Source organism: Papaver somniferum, chromosome 9, assembly GCF_003573695.1.
Source record: "Papaver somniferum cultivar HN1 chromosome 9, ASM357369v1, whole genome shotgun sequence".
NCBI classification, from domain to species: Eukaryota; Viridiplantae; Streptophyta; class Magnoliopsida; order Ranunculales; family Papaveraceae; genus Papaver; species Papaver somniferum.
Genome location: NC_039366.1, coordinates 164,836,487 through 164,838,106, shown reverse-complemented (window position 1 = coordinate 164,838,106; position 1,620 = coordinate 164,836,487). Strand labels below are relative to the sequence as shown.

At 36.6% G+C, this 1,620-nt stretch overlaps 1 protein-coding gene across 1 annotated transcript; it reads left to right on the top strand.

The window, feature by feature from the left end:
- The first annotated feature begins 561 nt into the window (after positions 1-561).
- LOC113312823 lies at positions 562-1,137 on the top strand. Its single transcript, XM_026561559.1, has one exon. It carries the CDS (start codon positions 562-564, stop codon positions 1,135-1,137), a length of 576 nt encoding a protein of 191 aa, XP_026417344.1.
- Positions 1,138-1,620: the final 483 nt, after the last annotated feature.

Here is a 1,620-nt window from a genome sequence, read left to right as displayed (position 1 = left end):
CCGCTTATTGCTGGTGGGGAAGATTACAAAATTTGGGATTTGGATAGCAAAGTTGTTTTTTTTGTTAAGTCTGCCAAGGCTGCAATCAGAACATCTTTTGAAGATCAACCGGCTGCGATATTATTTTCTCGTTCCTTTGTTCATCCATATTTGGGTGTGCAATATTGGAAGATTTGGAGAAAAGAGTGTTGCACATCTGAGGATAATGTTATTAAGAAGACGGGAAGGCATATGCCAACTCGCTGTAGCATTTGCAAGAAGGATTCGGAATCTATCACCCATATAGTTTGGCATTGCCGTTTTGCTAAACGTATTTGGGCATGGGTTGTTGGAATTTTTGATATATGGTCAAGTGAAGACTTGGTGGCCTCTTACAAGGCTGCCAAAGGGCGTAGTAGGGTGATCAAAGACTTGTGGCTAGTTGCAAACTTTGCAATTACCACATAATTATGGAAACCGCGCAATAAAACTCATTATGAAGGCGTTGTTGTAATTTGGCTTGGATTTAAAGGCCGAGTCTATCAGGTAATCCATGATAACTCAATTAGATTGAAGGGATATATGTTTAACACTCTTGAGGATTTGCGCATCTTGAATTACTTCAAAGTGTCGCATAGATCTTGCAAAAACTCAACGCCGATTGAAATTTATTGGTCGCCACCTGAAGTTGGAGAAATTATTATTTGTTGCGATGGTGCCTCCCTTGGTAATCCAGGTCAGGTTGGTGCGGGAGTTTGTTTTAGAGATTCTAATGTCGTAGTGCTTGGTTCTCTTTGTATTGGACTTGGTTGGAGGACAAAATTTTATGTTGAGGTTTGCGTTATTATTTACGGCCTAATGTTGGATAAAAGATGGAATATTACGAAGATTTGCATTAGATCAGATTCGATGAGTTTCATAAAATCTTTGCAAAAAGGAGAACTTTCATGGGAGTTGGCTCAGAGGTGGAGGATGACGCGTGCCTTTTATAGTAGCATTCGTTATATTCATAGTTATAGAGACGCTAATTTCACTGATGATGCCTTGGACAAACAAGCTTGTTTGTTGGTTGAGGATATTTTTGAATTTTATGAGGGTATGCCAGCGTTCATTCAAGCTATTGAATGGCCTGACAAGGTGTATTACCGTTTTAAATAGGTTTTTCCCTTCTAGGTGGCCATTGCGGCTAGTTGGATAGACATGGCCTAATCTACTTGTACTTTCTTTTGCTTTTTAATGAATTTTATTGACCGAGTAAAAATATATACTAAAATCAATAAAACATTCGATTCTGATTTTTCTATTTACCATACCTATTTCATTTGTCTTCTTCTTCATTAATCTTCTCGTACCATTCAACAAAACTATTACAAAACCATCAAAGGTTAGATTTTTGTATAATTACTAAGTAGTTTTTCTTTTAATAAATTCTTAACTTAATTTACCAAAAAAACACCAACTACCTCACCTTCAGGGAAATAACTTCCCTGGTCACTTTGATTTATAGTAGTGATGATGAAAACGCCTTTGAAATCACAAGAACCAGAAGCTTTATCTTGTTTCTGATAATAACTATTAAAAGCATAAGAAGCATGGTTTTTCATATCATTAGGTTGATAACAATTTTCCCCTGGTTGAATT

Excerpts from the sequence above, each read along its gene's own strand:
- LOC113312823 (XM_026561559.1), top strand. The coding sequence starts at position 562 with ATGTTTAACACTCTTGAGGATTTGCGCATCTTGAATTACTTCAAAGTG.